This window comes from Accipiter gentilis, chromosome 1 (assembly GCF_929443795.1).
Source record: "Accipiter gentilis chromosome 1, bAccGen1.1, whole genome shotgun sequence".
Taxonomy (NCBI): domain Eukaryota; kingdom Metazoa; phylum Chordata; class Aves; order Accipitriformes; family Accipitridae; genus Astur; species Astur gentilis.
The window spans coordinates 44,154,809-44,169,434 of record NC_064880.1 but is presented as its reverse complement, the minus strand read 5'-3'; the positions used below and the strand labels follow the sequence as shown (position 1 = coordinate 44,169,434).

At 50.1% G+C, this 14,626-nt stretch overlaps 1 protein-coding gene across 1 annotated transcript in view; it reads left to right on the top strand.

The window, feature by feature from the left end:
- The window catches only part of SLC12A8 (solute carrier family 12 member 8), a 49,936-nt gene that overhangs the window by 2,841 nt on the left and 32,469 nt on the right, over positions 1 to 14,626 (top strand). Inside the window, exons 3-4 of the mRNA XM_049814624.1 lie at positions 1,038 to 1,229; positions 4,819 to 5,050. Coding sequence (XP_049670581.1) covers positions 1,038 to 1,229; positions 4,819 to 5,050 — 424 coding nt within the window. The remainder of the gene's footprint in view (positions 1 to 1,037; positions 1,230 to 4,818; positions 5,051 to 14,626) is intronic.

Below are 14,626 nucleotides of genomic sequence, written 5' to 3'. Positions count from 1 at the left end.
AGCGATTTGTCAGCAGGGGAAGGTGGGCTGGAGCACGAGGGAAAACTTTTGACCCTGGAAAATAAATTACAGCCGTGCGTGAGAGGGTTGGGAGGTCCCGAGCTCAGAAGAGGTGCTTGAATGCTTTTGGAGGTACTGAGCGCCTTCTCTTTCTGAAAATCTGACCTAAATGGCAAACTGAACCCTCAAAAATAAGGGTGACGCTGGCCCTTGAAGCTGCTAACAGGGACCTGCGGCTGGGTTTGTTCAGAGGCTTTTGCTCCTCACCCCCAGCCCAGACCGTGGCTGATGCAGCAGCTCCTCCCGGAGTCCTCCCTCCCACCCGAGCTGGAAGGGGCTTGTTTTTTTCAGTAGGGCTGAATCCTCTGCACAAAACTCCCGCCCCCAGCACTGGGAGGGCGAGAGCTGCCTGCCACTCGGTGTACGTCCTACAGATAAGGCCCAGCACGCGCTGGTTTATGAGAGCGTTATTTATCTTCCACGCCGTGTTGCCTTTGGGGTTTTGTTCTTTGGTATCTCATTGTTTGGGAGGATCAGAGCTTTTAAAGGTAAATGTTCTGAAAAATTAAAGTGTGAGCTTGATGCTGTTAACAAATCAGCTGTCACAAATCCCAGAGGTTCAATTTTGAAACTCCTTTTTGTTATGGAAGTGGTGGGGTTTTTTTAAGCGTGTCATTCTAAAACATACAAATAGGCGGTGATCCCCTGCCCTTGGTGGCTGAATCATTGTTTGACCTCATTCTTTTTAAACCAGAGGAAAAAAATCAGCGATTCATGTAAAGGTCTGCCCAGCCCCAGGACCAGGCAGGTCTTCTTCAGAGGGACGTTAATAGGATCTGTAAATTTGGCAATCAGTTACGTTAATTAGATAAGTAGGGTGTGTGGGTTTTTTCTTTTAATCTGTGATGACTCCAGATTCATTGATCACTAGTGACTAGGAGCAGATGGGTCCTTTTTCTGTCTCGACATCTTCATGGTGTGGGTTGATCTTTATTTAGGTGTGTTATTTTTGTTTGGTTTTTTTTTCTTCATTCCAGGGAAACACTGGCATTGTAATGGGCATGTTTCTGGTGTCCTTTGTCATCCTGGTTGCCCTGGTGACAGTCTTATCTGGAATTGGGGTGTGTGAGAAGTGCAGCATCGGAAGTGGAGGAGTCTACTCCATGATTTCTACTGTCCTTGGAGGTCAAGTAGGGGGGACCGTTGGCCTCCTTTATATTTTTGGCCAGGTAATTTAAAAAAAAAAAAAAAAAAAAAGTAATTTAAAGAAAATATAGAAACTTTGCAATGCAGATATTAATCTTGTGCTTTCCCGCCACAGGAAGTAATGCTCCAAGTAAAATCCGAGTAATGCTCCAGCGTGCTGGACAGCATGGGAGAGCACCATGGGGAGCATTCAGCCCCACTCTGCTCCCCAAGAGCAAGCCTGTGCATGGCAATACACCGCCTGGCACGGGTCACAGCGGTGTGGGAACTGGGTGTCTGAGCAAGCAAACCATGCAGGACATGCCCTCCCATCCCAAATTACCCCCATTGCCAGGACATGCCCTTGCTGGCGAGAGACTTGACTTAAACCAAAGTGGGAGAGGCCAGGGTGGCCACCTAAAGCACAGCGAGCGGCTGTGGGCTGGCAGGTCGGCCTTGGCGTGCTCCCTGTGCCCTTAGGGACCGGGCGAGCCTTGGCTGCTTCTCTGTGGGAGCCAGCAGAAGTGGAGCTGGTATGGGAGGAGAACGCTAAGAGCCACAGCTAATTGTCTTCTTGAGATCTAAAAGCCACGGTTCTGGATTTTCTGAAAGGCCCCAAGGAGCTGTCATGGTGGTGAAGCACCGAAATACACAAGTAATAAACATAAAGAATGGAAAGTAATCTCTTAAACCTGCAGTAACTTAACCCCCTCCCCCCATAAAGATGTTATGAACAGTATAAAATGTGGCGAGCAGAGAAGCATTTTTACTGAGGTTTGTTTTTAACTGACTGGCTTGCAGCAATCTCCAAAAAGCTTTAAAAAACCCCAAACCAAAAATAGTCCCCTCTTCTCCTTTCACTCCAGATTAAAAGCAAGTGTCCATAAAATACAAACTGAACACAGTTAACAAGCCAAGATATGGAAATGGGCCACACATGAGAATCCTTCCTGTCATATTTTCCACTCTTGCTCTCCGAGCGGACCCCGTCTGGGAAAGCAATCAGGTTGCAGGCTGTCCTGAGGGCTGTAAAAGCTGGGCTGCGGCAGCCCCGGCCCCTGCCGCTGCCGAGGCATCCCGTGCACACGGGGGGCTGCGGGGTGGGAGCTGGCAGCTCGCTTAGGAGCGCTTTGCCTGCTCCCGAAAGCTGATGCCTTTCCCTTCTCTTTGGCCGTGCTTTCTGCCCAACGTGCTTTGCGACAACCGCGGGCTGCTCCCCCACTAAAAGATGCTCACGGAGCGCTGTAACCTCTGTCACGAGGCGAGTCTGGCCAGAAATGGGGTATTCCCCGTTCCCTGGTCTGACTGGGGCAAGTGGGGAATGACTGGCCACGTGCTGCTGATGCCTTTGGAGATGAGAGGTGGCTCACTGCCGTGGGGCTGCTGCAGAGATGGGCTCCTGCTGCATCAGCCAAGGTGAGCTGGTGGCCAAGGTGGGCTTTGCTGTCCTCTTGGCATGCTCCAGAGGAGAGGCTTAATCAGATTGCCCTAAAAGATGCAGCACACGTCTACTAGGTCCTACAGAGACCGATGCGTGTTTGGTCACTGCAGCTCTAACCATGAGGCTGGGGTTTGGTGCTTTTCTCTGCAGTCTCCTTTCCTGGAGCAGTTTGCAGTAAGACCTGCTTGGGCAAGTAGAGGTTTTCCAGGGTCCAGCCCTAAAATCCCAAAAGCAAGGGTAGTGGCAGCTCTTGTCTGGGTGTTGAAAGTCAATTACGTTCCTCGCCCGGCGAAGGATTTGTTTTACAAAGGCTCGTAAGGGAGTGATTTCTGCAAATTTCAGCCTAGAACTCGGTTCTGATTTTGAGATGGGTAGTTCGTGAGAAGCCAGCCTGTGTCCCAGTGCCGCAGGGGCCCCGGCCGTTGCTGTGTGCGGAGCAGCGGGGTGTTTGTGGGCACCCAGCTCTTCTGTTCTGCTGGTGATGCTCATGGTCCGTCAGAGGAAAGGCTTCGAGGAGGCTTGCGGTGCTGAGACTGTCAGAGGCTCGCTCCCCTCTGCTCCCTTCAGAGTGTCCTTGCACATTGCCATCCTTGCTGTGAGAGAAAAGAAAACTTACTTAGTTAAGAAAATGTAACTTCTTCAAAAACTGTTGTTGGTCAGGTATAGGGAGTTGGGGTTAGGTGATACTGCTTTCTGTCTACAGAGCTTTTCCTCACGTGAGGGGCAAGAACTGTACCTGCTTTTAATGTGTTTATTGGAATGAGATTCTGTTTGGGGGGTGTTTGGCTTCAGGTCTCAAGTGGAGTTTTTGTGGGTGCCCCAAGTGGAGCTGTGCCGGCACAGGGTGTTATCCTCTGCTGGCTCAGGAGGGACTTGTTTTCTGGAGAAGGCACCCTTGTAAGACGTGTGTGGTCCACTCAGTGGTAGTGTAGACCATGCTAAACACAAATAAACAAGAATACATCCACTTATTTGGGGACTACCTTGCAAAGTCTGAGATTTCTCTGATGGAGACATTCACGGTGGGGCTACCAGTGAGAATCAGAGACTTTCAGGGTGTAGTTCACCCTGTCTGTGCTAGGTGCCTGCCTATGATAGAAGTGAATCCTTCTCCAGGATCTCCAAGTTGTAGGTGTCCAAAGGAATCCCATGCACCGTGCTTGCCGAAAACTGTGCGTGAACCCGCAGCTGCTGGGTATGGGTCAGGTTGTCAACACCCTCAGCGGAGTGGCGCTGGGTCGGTCCAAGGGGCATCTGCAGCAAAGGAGGGGTCTGCTCTGACTCTTGCTGGCTTGGGTGGGTGTTTTCTCCCTTCTAGTCGTGTGGGAGCTGTGCTGCCCATCCCTCATCCGTGGATGGGGATAGCGGATATGGTCGCAGGACTGGCATGCAGCTGTGCCCCGACCTGGTTTGCCAGGGATGCCGTGCACTGGAAGGGGGTTGTTGCTGAAATGTCAGTGAGTGGGAACCTCTGGAGGGAAATAAATGTCTTGGTATTTAGGATTGCTGCCCTGCGGTGGTGTTTGAGGCCTGAAGCTGTGCTGCAGATGTCCCATCCTGCAGACTCGCAGCCATCCAGGGCAGAACACGTGTCCTGCCCTGCAGCAAGACAAACAAGCAGCTTTCCCGGGAGCTCAGGGGGCATGGCTTGCACAATGCGCTGTCCTCAAAAGTGCAGGCTCCGTTCCAGCAGCGAGATGGGGAGCCGGTGAAACATCAGACTTTACATCCAAACTAAACACCGAGTTAAAAATAACCCCTGGGAGGCAATGAAGGGGGAAGCAAACTGCCGTTCTTCAGGCAGGTGTTGAGCTGGGACCGTTTCCTTCGGAGAAACAGAAGAAGGGAAGAAACTTGGAGGTTGACTCATCCTTTTCTCCCTTGGAGAAGCCAGCATGGCTTCTCCTGGAGCATTAATGGAAGGTAAATTTTAAAGCCAGTGGAAAGTTGCTGGGCTGCTGGCCCTAGTGCCCAGCCTTCTCTGTTTACCTGGGCAGTAGGTATGCTGCCCTGGCAGTGTGCTCTCTTCTAGCAATAAGGTTCAGTCCCTGTAGGCCAGAGTAACGTTAAAGATTGTATTGTGACAGCAAACGTCTGTCTGTCTGTAGAGAGACCCACCAGGCTTGGCATGGGGGCTGTGCATGGGGATCCCTTGTTCTCCCACGGGTCGCTCACTGAGCTCTGTCCTTCAGTGCGTTGCAGGTGCCATGTACATCACTGGCTTTGCGGAGTCCATCGCAGATGTCCTGAGCCTCAGCAACATCTGGGCAGTGCGCGGGATCTCCCTGGCTGTCCTGCTGGGCTTGCTGGGGATCAACCTGGCAGGGGTGAAGTGGATCATCAGGCTCCAGCTCCTGCTGCTCTTCCTCCTGGCTGTCTCGACGTTGGACTTTGTCATCGGGTCCTTCACGCACCTTGATCCAGGTAAAACTGGGGGTTCATCACATTGGGGTCAGGAGGCACTAATCCGCTGGGGTTTTCTCCTTAGGTGTCTTTGTGAAGTTACACATCTGGGCAGAGATAGACTTCAGTGCTTCCAGATGTGTCCCCTGTCCTTTGGTACCAATCTTTTAGAGGCAACCTGTAATTTTGCAAGGAGTAAGTATTTCCAGAGCGTGACTGAAGATGTCTTATTAATTTAGGTGTGTAACCTCAGGAATTGAGCTCTCAATGTGTGCGCTTGTTATACTTGTATTGCACTTGGAAGTTTTCTAACAGCAGAGAGTGGCTACATTTGCAGTCACTCTTTGTAGCCTTCTGCTGTCTAACTCCGCGTTAAGCATTGTGCCTACGAAAATGGAGGATTGTGATTTTGTGTTAAGGAGATCTTCTATCCAAAGACCCCCGAGGTCACTTAGACCCTGGCTGTGGTGAGCTGTGCCACCAGTGCTGACCCCAGGCTGCACACTGGTATGTTTGCTGCCCAGGGTCATGTTGGGGAGCCAAGGAAAGAGCTGGGTGGGCTGGGGCAGGCGACTGCTGGGATTTTAAGGAGCCATGGGTGCAAGTCTCCCCCGTTAACCTTCCCCAGCAGCAGCTCCAGCTTGGGCAAGGCGGAGGTTCGGGGCTCCCACCTGCAGCCCTGGTTGCGCCCCGAGTCCTCTTCCCCTCCTTCCATCCTCATCCCCGAGAGGTGTTTGCAGGGAAACACATCTCAAGATGCGGGGAGTTGCGGTGAAAGGGGTCCATGAGTGCTGCAGCGACCGCTCCAGCAATAACAAAGTGTAATTAACTGAGTAAACAGAAGGTGTCACCTTTTTCTTGGATTCCCCTGTGTCCAGCAGCACCTTAGGGGGTTGCAAGCGGACTGGTAAAGTCGGTTTCAAGGAAAGATCTTCAGTTTTGATTTACAGTTGGGATTCAGCCGCCGAGCTGGGAGGCAGGAGGCGAGTCACGTAGGTGTTCATAGGGCTGATGGCTGGTGGCACAACTGTCTTTTCGTGCCGTTGCGTTATTTTGTGCTGCCGGCACGGTGTGCAAGGACGGCGGGGTGGGGACAGAAGCTGCTGCACCAGCAGCTGTTCCCCTCTCACAGAGAGCCTTGTGGAAAGGTGTTTGCATTTTATATTTAGCGTGTAAGAAATGCCCCGAATGAAAGCCGGTAAAAGTCTCAGCAGGTACTTGGAAATGAGAATGAAGCGAGGACGGTTGTGCTCGGTGTGGTGTGTTTTGCAGAGGAGGCAACTGACCTGCTTCAAACAGCTGTGTTTCATAGGAAGTTGTTTTGTAAAGGAAGCGAGGGGTTTGCGTTTTGGCTGTGCTCAGAGGAGACCTTTAATGCGGACCTAGAGACCTTTCTAATAGTAGAGAGAAAACAAATACTCGGGGTGAGACCTGATGGTAGGAAAGTGAACATGGGACCAGGAGGAGAGAATTAGAGGAATACAAACGTCAGCAGGAAACATGCCCAAGTTGAGGTCAACGTAGTCGTCTTTGATTTCCTCCACTGCCGAGCACTATGTCATTTTCTTCTGACAGAAAATAGAGAAAGGAAGGGAAATGAGGCGGTTGAGCATTGCAGATGCTGCAGTTTAGCCGTGGCTGGCTAAAGAGAGGAGGGCTTCCAGCGCATGGAAGAACATCGGGCTGATGGTGGCCAGATCCAAGCCCCCAAACGACAGTACCCCAGACTGGTGCTGCCTGTATGGTGGGACCTGCGGCCGTAAGGCTGGTTGGGGAGAGCTGTGGGTTTCTCTGCTTTTACAGACCGCTTCCGTGCGAGAGAACTGTTTGCAGCCAGGCTGAATGGTTGGCTCTTCCCAAGTCCTGCATTTCCCCAGAAGGCCTCTGAGTGGTGTGTCAGCACCAACGGTGAGCGCTGGGCTTCAAGAAGCCTCCTCACTCTGTCTTGCGTGCTTTCTGCACGGCATGGATGGATGCTTGTCTCTTGGGTGCGATTGCACCCGTCAGCAAAGCGTCCCTCCTGCGAGGAGGCTGCGCTTGTCCGTGCAGGTGTCGGTGAAGCTCCATCCTCTTGGGTTGGCCGATGGCGATGGCAGGGTGCGGTGCATCTGAGCCCACCACCTGGGGAAGCATTTGAGACGCCTTCGGGGTGGGCAGTCAACTCGATCAGCTCTCTGCAGCCTTCACGTGCGTGCGGCTGTCTTGGATTTGGTTCTTCGGCTGCAGCGGTGACTGAGATGCGAAGGGCAGCATGCAGGGAGAGGTAATTTTTGAGGATGGACCTGTGAGCTGAAAAGATTTCAGCTGACATCTTGTCTGGGTTGCTTCCTTTGTTTTCTGACAGGTTTATGGGGCTTCAGTTCACAGCCTCAGGTCTCGGTCTCCGAACCTGTAAAATGGGCCTCATGCAGTCATCCTGCCTTTCCTGCTCCTGCCATGGCAGCCTTTTCCCTCACTTAACATTTCCAAGTGCTGCGCACATACCAAAGGACTGCGCATCTGCCAAGCAGCAGTTATTTGGATTTAAATAATCTCCAGGAATGCCTGTCCATCTTGAAGGTCTTAAACGGCTGCCTTTGTGTGGTTGCGCTGGGTGGAGTCCCCTGCTCTTCTCCCCATTCCCTCAGCTCACACCCAGGCACACACCAAATCGGATATTGTCCAAGCACTCACTCCCTTCCTGTGGTTTGCCTTTATTTTTAGTCTGAGGACGGAGCGTGTTTACACAAAAGGGGGCTTCTCAGCAGGGCTTCCCACTGCTTTTTCTCCTTTTTTTATTCCCCCCGCCCCCCCCCCCCCATTCCTGTGGCTTGCTCCCGCTCCGAAAGCCGGCCGGGCTCCTGCAGCCCGGAGCTGGGGCTGGAGGATCCGAGTGGTCCCAGCAGACAGGGATGGCTCTGGGTCGCTTGTCCAGATACTGCCGACCCCGCTGAGACTGCAGGCAGGCCTGCCTGCTCCCTGCCAGGCTGCAGCGTCCCAATGCCTGGCCTTGAGGGCTTTTGCTCCTTTCTGCAGGCTGCCTGCAGGGTGGGGTGGGACTGGCTGATTTTTTGGAGTTAATCCTAAATCCTCCTCTTGGCTCCGGCTGGCGCTTCCCCTGGGGACGGGTCACGGTCCCAGGCTGGGATCGTGGCCAGGCATGGGTAGCAAGGAGAGGGGCTCCCCGTGCCGTCTGGAAACCAGCCTCATTGAGCTGTCTCTGGCCACTCACCTTAAAATTCAGTCCCACGTCCAGAAACGGAGTCCCACATGGTCCTTCCTTGGGACGGAAAACATCCGTATTCTCTTTCTCCCTAAGCACAGTTTACTGTCTTTACCAAACCTAACACGAGTGAATTGAAATCAGACAGCGCTTGATTTCTCAACCCGTAACCAAAACCCAGCACTTGCTACACAATTGCATAGCAGCAGTGCAGGGGATTTTTTGGCTTATGTACATTTGCATTTTAATTCTGGAAGTCTATACCTCCAAATCAGCCTAAGTTGTTCTGGGAGGAGCGGTGAACGTAAAGGAGAGGATGCTCCTCTCCGTGACCAGCTCCTCAGAACAGTATGTGAAACTTTTTGGCCTCTTCACGTCCCAAACATTAGAGTCACGGAAAAAGAAGATAAGCCTGCCGTTAATGCCCACTCTTTTATTTTCCTAGCATATCTCTGCTAATTTTTGTATAGGGTGACTCCCAAATACTCCCTTTCAATTAGGCGCCTGCTTTCCTGTTTTGGCAGTGGCTCTCAGGTGCCCTGTTAATGCAGAGCGGCTGCGGGAGTGCACGGCGGGGGCGGTTATTGGGGGGAGGGCTGGTGTTAATTTGGTTGCGCTTTGTTGCGGAGATGAAAGGAATCGCAACCCAAGCAGAAGGGGCCCGACTACAGCCTCTTAAATGCCTGGGGGGGGGGGAAAATAGAAATTATTTTGTTGGGAAGTCACTAATTGAGAGCCCTTGGGCTAGGACCCCCCACCCAGTCCTGGAGCAGACGGTACCCCATGGCTGGGGCAAGTGTGGAGCCTGGCTGCCTGGGGCTGAGCCCCTTCTCCTGCCGGCTGGGAACCCTGGGTAGTTCATTTCTCAGGGACACAGGGAGGTTTGGAAGGCGTGTTGCTGTCAGGGTGCTTCTGCTTGGGATTATTTTCCAGGCAAACCACATCCTTCATTATCACCCGCTTGGGTTTTAGCTTCCCAAAGTTGCTCACACAGAGCCCAGAAAAGTCATTTATCATCTTCGCTTCTTCCTCCAAGGGTGAGTCCTTTGGAGGATTCAGCTCACTGCAGGCCTTCTGGGTACCGCTGGTGAGGAGCTGTGGGAGGTGAGCTTCACCTGGGGCTGCTCCAGCAGACGGGGAACCTGCAATTGTTAAAGTGATTTATGTATATAAACACTCTGGTGTTGTAAAGATCCCTCAAATGGTGCCTCAGGGGCTTTGATGGATTGAATTAATTAAATATATTCCCACGTATTTAATATGAAAGTAATCAAAGCGTCCTAATCAGGGGCTTTTGCTTGGCTCTGGGTTGTTTTATTTTGTTTCTGGGCATGAGGGGTGTGCCCCAATTTCATAAGAGAGGGTGCAGGAAGGATGTGTGTGTCAGAAGATGATCTGCAGCTAATCCCAGAGGCTTTATCCAGGCTGATTGCTGACTTCCTGGCCTGAGACACATCTGGAAACTGGCATCAGATTCCAAGTAGAAATCACAGAGCGAGCGGCAGCAGAAAAAAAATCCCACTTTGCTACCGAACAAGGTAGACACCGTGGTGAATAAAAGCAGGAGGTTGCTAATACGATCTTTATTTATTAAAAAACATGGGATTGCTTTCCCCAGGTTTTTCCAATTATAGCGCATTGAATGGCCCTGACATCACTCTTGAGCTGGGGCCAGCCTATTCAACAGTCTGGCGAAGACATTTATTAACTGGTTACCTGCCAATTGTCTGGGCTAGGAGCTGCGGGACAGATGTGTTTTGAAAAGTGATAACATTGTTAGGGGCCTTATTTAGATAGCGAGAGGAAAGCTACACCACTTTGTCCAGGCTCTCTGAAGTAGGTATTTAAAGCAGTTTATTTAAAAAAAAAAAAAAAAAAAAAAAAAAATTAAAAAAATTAGGTTGAGATGTAACGTTGCTGCATGGTTCCACTCTGCCATCCTGTTTGTAGGTAGGATTTCACGGTGTTTCCTCGCTGGAGGACACCCAGCAGTAGGACTTTGTTGAGGAGCAGCGGTGTCGCCTGCCAGCGGATGCTCGGGGTGTCGGTACAACTGCTGCTCGCCGGGCACCGGGGCTGGCATCCCTGTGCCCCTGCTCCGCCGAGGCCAGCTGGGATTTCTGAGCCCGTTGCCCTGAAGCATCTGGCAGGAGGGGAGGAGAACTCAGGGCCTGCAGGTCTCTGCCCTCCTGCACCCGATGGGATGCGCTGGGGATGCCATGTGCATCTAACCTGCTCTTAAAAATTTCCAGTGATGGATCCTCTGCTGCATCCTTGGGGACCTGCTCTAGTCACAGCTATCTCAGGCTGACACCCCCTTCCTGCGTCCAAAACGCCCTGCTTTGGGTCTGTCGAGGGCTTGGGGACCTGCTGATGTCCCTCCTTTCTGCATTAAAGCACCTTGCTTGGAAGACCTCTTGTGCTTCTCTTCAGGCTTCTCTTCTCCAGGCTGCGCCATCCGAGCGGCCACGTGGCCGTGTGCTGCCGAGGAGGAGGAGAGTCCTGGCCTCGTTTGACACCCTAAAACGTGCCACAGCATGGTGCCATCAGGGCCAGGCTGGCCCGGGTCCATCCCTGGAGCAGGAGAGGTTTGCTGAGGTTGTTACAGGTTTAAACTTGCTTAATAGGTAATACTGCTCCTGGCTTATACAGGAGATTTTGTACACTGTTGATTTAACCTTTAATTTCTTTGCTGTTTCCCTGCAAGGCAATGCTAAGCTCGTCTTCCTAGAGCTTGTAAATAAATCCTGAAATACCTCGGCTGGCTTTGTCCTCTGCTAGATGCTGCCTTCACGTGGGCTTTCCCCACCAGCTCCCCCCATAAAACCTCCCGTGCAGGATCTCCGTTCAGCAGCAACTTGTTTAATGGTAGAGACCTAATAAAACTGACTGGCTTGAGGAAGGTATATATCATCCCATAATCTCTCCATCTCTCCCCGTTGCTGTGTTTAAACGGGACAGCTTTATTTAATTGCATTGACTTTTTTTTTTCTTTTTTTTTTGGTGCCACTACATAATTGTTTTCAAATGATTGAGATATTTTACCTTCTCTTTTTTCATTCCCCTAGTGTTTAATTCCAGTCACAGTTCAGCTGAGCCCTGAATCAGCTTTCCTTATTTAGGGATTTAATTTATGAAGATAATTTCTAGATATTAGATTCTTTGTCCAGCCGCTTCACTTCTAGTCTGCATTCCTCTCCTAGTCTAAAGAGAAAATTGTGTGGGACATGGGTCCTTATCTACTGCTTATCATCTTCTTTGCTGGCTTGTGTAACAATTTTTGGCTTTTTTTGGCTGTAGGTAAGAGGTTTTAGCCTGGTTGTACCTTCACTGCCCTGGATGATGGCCTTGTGGTTCTCGCTGGTTTTCTTTTCTACTCAAAGGAAAAATGCATTCATTGAAAAATGTGATTTTGGTAGGGAAAATGCATTGTCTGATTTAAACTGAATTCAATTAATAATTTCAAACAAACAAACAAAAATTCTTTTAGGGGACAACATCTTGCTCAACCTTTCCAAAATCAAACACTGTTTGATTTCCAGTTTGATTTGCAGTCTGAAGCTAGACTTGAAGCTGTAGGTGTGTGTGTTGTATAGAGGATAATGAAAGCCTTCCAAAAATAAAATTAAACTGTCATTTTGGACACAGAATCAAAAAATCAACAAACAGAATAGTTCTCTTTTGAAATACCATTGCTATCTGGGTAACATACTCATAACTTGGAAGTACAGGATGCTCTAGCCACGACTATGGCAGAAGACTCTGTAGACCACGGCAGAAGACTCTGTAGACCATGGCAGGGTCTGGTGGATTATTTTACATTTTGGTTAACTGCTTTCTTTTGAAAGATGGGGAGTTGATCGGCATGGATTGGGCTTTGTCCCAAGCAATACACAGAGTAGCTCTGAGTTAGAAAGGAGGTCATTCCAACGAATCCAAAGGATGTGTGTCATCGCTGCTGCCGCTCAACTGCTATTCATTTTCCTCCAATTGTTGTGCCTTGACTCAGCCTAAATTCTGATTTCTCAAGGCTGGGCTTTTCCATCAGAGAAGTTCTGCAGAGCCTCCCACAATCAAGGACTCTGGGCATGACTTCCAAGAAATACCACTCTATAATTAATAATAATATCCCATTGATGCAAACTATTTTCCTAGAAAAAGGATGAAGCGAGGGATGCTTTACTTCTCATCCTCTTTGTAATGAATAAAACAATTTCTGCTGGCTGGTTTGAATACTGCTGAACAAGCCAGGTAGTGGATACCACATCAAAAAATAAAATAGTAATGGAAGGATTTTAACCATTATGGCAAGTCTGGTGCTTAGCATTAAATAATATAAAACATCAGTGAACTTTATAAAGTTGAAATACCCACATTAAAATCTCTTCTTTTTTTCTCCTAACTAAAATTTCAGATTTTCCACCTGCAGAGAATATCCACTTTTTGGCTTTTTTGCAAATAATAATTAAAACCCACCAACATGTAGAGACAGAATAAATGCTAAACAGCTCTAGTAGCTACTTAGCTACTTCCACATGCGCATTCCTGACTTTTCCTTTATTTAAGCAATGCTGAGGTGCTGGGCTTTCACAATGAGGAGCTGCTCGTGTGGGCGCATTTGGGCTCTGTATGTGCTCTTGTGTACACTGGTGGTTTTCCACTTCTTCATCCTCCTGAGAAGCTGAGGTGGAGATAAAGCCAACACACGGGGACCTGGGCAGAAATTAGCGTTTCCTCCCACCCAGCCCGGTCCCACCGGAGACGTGATGTGGCTGGGGAGAGCTCAGGGGGAGCATAGGCTGCTTCACGATCTGAGAGAGGTGACAGCATCCTGCAAATCAAAATTACCCCATTAGCTAAATACAAATGTCGGAGACAGATTTAAGCAGCTCCCTTTGTTTATTCTGCCTTTTGTGCTATTTTTAGCTGTTGGCCAACACCCATTATTGCAGGTCTGTTGGCTTTATGGAGAGGAAGATGCTCGTGACCTGATGGCTCTCGTGGCTGGGATGCTCCATGAGGAGATCGGGGATGGAGCGTGAGTGCATTTACCAGAGAGGGAGGATGGGAATACGTGATTTTGTCATGTATGCAAAGGACTGATGCTCCCCGAGCAAGATTTTTGCAGGTTTCCTTGAACAGATCACCCCCCGGTGCTTCTGCTCGAGGCTTTCTTGGTCGCTCAAAGGTTTTCAGTGCACACATCCTATGTTTCTCTGTGCCTCCCGTAACATGGCAGACTGTTGCACCGGCCGATGTTAAACCTCTTTCCAAGAGCATCCTGTGCAGGCCAGGCTGCAGGGCACGCAGCCGAAACCCCGAGCAACTTGAGAAGAGGTCACCTGCTGCGTCCGGAGACTTTGGAGAAGAGCAAGACAAGTGAATGCTTCCCCTCGACAGCGCTGTCAGTCTCCACACTCGCTAATTTGTCTGCTCGACTGAGAAATATTTATGCACAGGGGTGATTCATCGCCCTGCAGCAAGGTTGCTGGCAGCTGTTGGCATGATGCCTGTCTCTGTGCCGGTGCTGGAAGCGTGACCAAAATACCCCATTTTCATCCCCAGTGGTGGTGGCCAGGACAGACAGGTGTGTGGGAGGGTGGTTTTCGGGAGAGGGTTAATGGTGGGTTCCCTCGGAGCCCGTGGCGGCAGGAAGCTGTATTGTGTATTGACTTTAAACAGGAGGTTTGGGAGATCAGCTCTGGAGCAGAAAACAGGGACTCAGGAGGAACAAACACTCGCTGCTTCAGAAGGGCGGTGATTTCCTTTTGGGTAAACACGTCATTAATCTCAGGGAGCACATTCTTTTCCATCAAAAGATAAGGAATTCGAGTTGCCTTTCTCAGGGCTTGGCCTTTTTAGATTGTTTTAACTGTGGCTTTTGCTCCTTCAATTACAGACTTTACATAATCTCTCATTTTGGGTTTGCCAGGCTTATTATGGGTGCAGAGAAAATCTTGGGCAAGGGAACTCCTTTCCTCCTTTCTTTAAAATGGCTCTGATCCTTCTCCCCCCACCCGTTCTTGCTGAATTTTTATTTTCTTTTCACTGAAACCTGCCTATTTTTTGCTACTCGCAGCTCTGATGAATTTGAAACATGAGTGTCCTGTTTGTCATAATTTATGAAACCATCTCCCTAATGCTAATGATAAAATAGGGGCTTATTTGCTCACCACAAATGGAAAAATAGCAATGGGCTCCTCTCCCTGCCCCAGGCTGCTTCTTGCTGCTCAGCTTTGGTTTGTCATTTTTGCTGTGGCCAGTGAGGTGCGGGGAGGTGCTGGCTATGGCACCCAGTGCTTAATTTTCCGCTGGCACCGTCCTGCCACGTGGGGAGACAGCAGCGGCAGAACCGCTGCTTTCGCTCCCACTGCCTGTGGCTCGGGGTCTGTGAT